Source organism: Leptidea sinapis, chromosome 21 (assembly GCF_905404315.1).
Source record: "Leptidea sinapis chromosome 21, ilLepSina1.1, whole genome shotgun sequence".
In the NCBI taxonomy this organism is placed as follows: domain Eukaryota; kingdom Metazoa; phylum Arthropoda; class Insecta; order Lepidoptera; family Pieridae; genus Leptidea; species Leptidea sinapis.
In genome coordinates this window covers 12,813,373-12,816,471 of record NC_066285.1, presented here as the reverse complement: position 1 = coordinate 12,816,471, position 3,099 = coordinate 12,813,373, and the positions used below count along the sequence as shown (strand labels likewise).

The 3,099-nt window shown below is 37.6% G+C and overlaps 1 protein-coding gene across 1 annotated transcript; it reads left to right on the top strand.

The window, feature by feature from the left end:
* LOC126970605 (60S ribosomal protein L39) lies at positions 1-1,564 on the top strand. The gene is made up of 3 exons (XM_050816618.1): positions 1-129; positions 224-327; positions 1,469-1,564. The coding sequence occupies exons 1-3, from the start codon at positions 127-129 to the stop codon at positions 1,515-1,517; spliced, it is 156 nt and encodes a 51-aa protein (XP_050672575.1). The 5' UTR covers positions 1-126; the 3' UTR covers positions 1,518-1,564.
* The last annotated feature ends 1,535 nt before the right edge of the window (positions 1,565-3,099 follow it).

Genomic DNA, 3,099 nt, shown 5'->3' with positions numbered 1-3,099 from the left:
GTTTTCATCTGAAGTTACAGATTTGTCAAACGTCAATTCAAATCTGGTCACACTGTTCAGCAAACTTCACAATAATTCACATTTCATTTCTCTAATCTCTTCTTATTTGACAGCGGGGAGGCTAACATGGTAATTTTTAATGTGATTTAAATCCTTAAATATTGCAGCAATCTGAACTATTTGTAGAAATGGGAATTTACACTAATATTCGCTTTATTTTCAGTCGGCCCATAAGACTTTTATTATTAAGAGAAAGCTTGCTAAAAAGCTAAAACAAAACCGACCTATTCCACAATGGGTGAGGATGCGCACTGGAAATACTATTAGGTGAGTAAATTAATAAGTGCATTTAACTAATAAGGGTGAATACCCAACTTCGTGAAAATAAGACTAGTACGAGACTGAATGGACGAAACGGACTGAATGTATATACGCTGTTCTGACTTACTACAACGGTATGTATTTGTAATATATTAACCACAAAATAGACAAAGAAAGCCGTTTATATATGTATTTAATTCGATAGGGATTCTGTTGGAGACCTAGTACTATTAAATAGTTTAAATTAAATTTTCATTACCTTGTACCTACTGAAGTGTAAACAAACAAATTGTGGAGTCACAATACATAACTGCAATTTAATGAAAACAACCAACAAAGTTTTTCCTTGCTTCTACGTTTTTCGACAGTATAGTGTTGTACTGTATTATTATATTGTATTTGTTTGGGTATCATTATTTGTTACTGTGTAAATACATTTTATTTATTTTTCATGTGTAAATGATTTTCTCGCATGACATGCTAAGATTATTATCTAAATTTAAATGTGATAGGAATAAATATACTACAAAATGAAATTTGACAAGTATTTTTTGTGTTATTTCCATACCAGTCTAATTTATATGTGAGCCAGAACAAGATATTTTGCTGATCATACTTGAGACCTTTAAATCTAGAATTTTCTAGCTTTTTTGTGAAGATGGGAATGCATGGATTCAATTTAATCCAATGCAGCCTATACATCTAAATGGATGTTATACATAATTATCTATTATAACAAGATTATATATAATGGTACATACTGTGTAAGCAGATATGGGTACAGCTATTTCTCGATAAAGTTATTTGTTAAAATATTATGGTTGTAAAGTAAGAAAATTACATTAAAAGTGCCGTGTGCATTTTCTGTAAACTTAATATTTAAACAACAAACTTAACAAAGTTTGATGTTTCTACTGTATTATTTATTAGATTATTACAATAAGCTACAATATATTTTTAATGTATTATATTTATACTACAAAATTAACTTGAAATTGAAACATATCACTGGGGGAACTGTGTTGTGGTAGTTTTCTTAAAACTAATAAATAATTATTAATTTTAGTATGAATGATGACAGCCACTCACATTTTTGTTGATTTTGTTTTATCAAAACTGGAATCTTATTATTTTTAATGTTTTCTAGATACAATGCTAAGAGGCGTCACTGGAGGAGAACTAAGCTCAAGCTGTAAACACATGTTTATCCTTGTATCTTAAGTCAATAAAACTTTAAAACTAACTTGCTCTTATTCATTTACCTTCTCCCTTTAGCAATTACTGCTGTTAGGAGTTCAGTAAATGTGAAAAGAAGACTTGTTCAAAGCTAGCTTAAGTATTAATAGAACCACAAAAATGGAACTAAAGGAAGCAAACACATACAGGCTGAAAAATACATATCTTTACTTAGCAAGTCTCGAAATGTCAGGTCAAATAAATAAATTATAAAAAATGTAACTTACATAAACTACAGCTGTTGTGTTTCAGCACCCAAAGTGGTTATTATTATGATGAAATTAATAATTCATGTTATTTTTATTTATCATTGGTAGGTTGGTTCCCAATATTCAATCTATCTCCGGTTGTTGCCTACTTGAGATAAAAAATCCTATCTAGCCTTGACTTTTCTGTCCCAATAAAGTCATCGACGGCAACTCATCTGTACACACTGCCTGCCTTGGCAGTACGAATAGCTTTTTTTTTTTTTATGGAATAGGAGGACAAACGAGCGTACGGGTCACCTGTACTTAAGTGATCACCGCCGCCCACAATCTCTTGCAACACCAGAGGAATCACAGGAGCGTTGCCGGCCTTTAAGGAAGGTGTACGCGCTTTTTTTGAAGGTACCCATGTCCCCATGTCGTATCGTCCCTGAAACACCGCACAAGGAAGCTCATTCCACAGCTTTGTAGTACGTGGAAGAAAGCTGCTTGAAAACCGCACTGTGGAGGACCGCCACACATCTAGATGGTGAGATGATATCCTAACTTGTGGCGTGTCGTGCGAAGGTGGAATTCGGCGGCAGGAATCAGGTTAAACAGCTCTTCGAAACACTCCCCGTGATAAATGCGGTAGAAGACACACAATGAAGCGACGTCTCTACGCAACGCCAAGTGATCCAGCCGTTCACAGAGCACTGGGTCCCCGACAATTCGAGCTGCTCTGCGTTGCACGCGGTCAAATGGTTCTAGCTGATACTGGGGTGCGCCTGACCAGAGATGACAGCAATACTCCATGTGTGGCCGGACCTGCGCTTTGTAGAGCGCTAGTATGTGGGCCGGCTTGAAGTATTGCCGTGCTCTATTAATGACGCCCAGTTCCTTTGAAGCCAATTTGGCTTTGCCTTCCGATGACCTTTGTATTCCGATACTAGGCGAGGCTTTGAGGGAAGTGTTGACGAAGAGTGATACGACAAATGGGGTTTTTTTAGTGGAAAACGCGCAAACTTGAGTCTTCTGGGGGTTAAATTGGACAAGGTTCAATTTTCCCCAATCCGCGACCTTCTCAAGAGAGGACTCGATAGAAGACACAAGTTTCTCCCGGCACTGGTCGACGATTTCCCGAGAGAGCCCTGCATGGTCCGCATACGGCATCACCAGTGCTGTCGTCCGCATAGCAATGAATGTTGGAGGTGTCCAACATATCATTGATATGCAGATGAAACAGCGTGGGAGACAGCACACAGCCTTGGGGCACTCCAGCATTCACGGGCTTCGGGTTCGAGCAATATCCGTCGACAACGACCTGTATGCTGCGCCCAGTGAGGAAGCTGGAGGT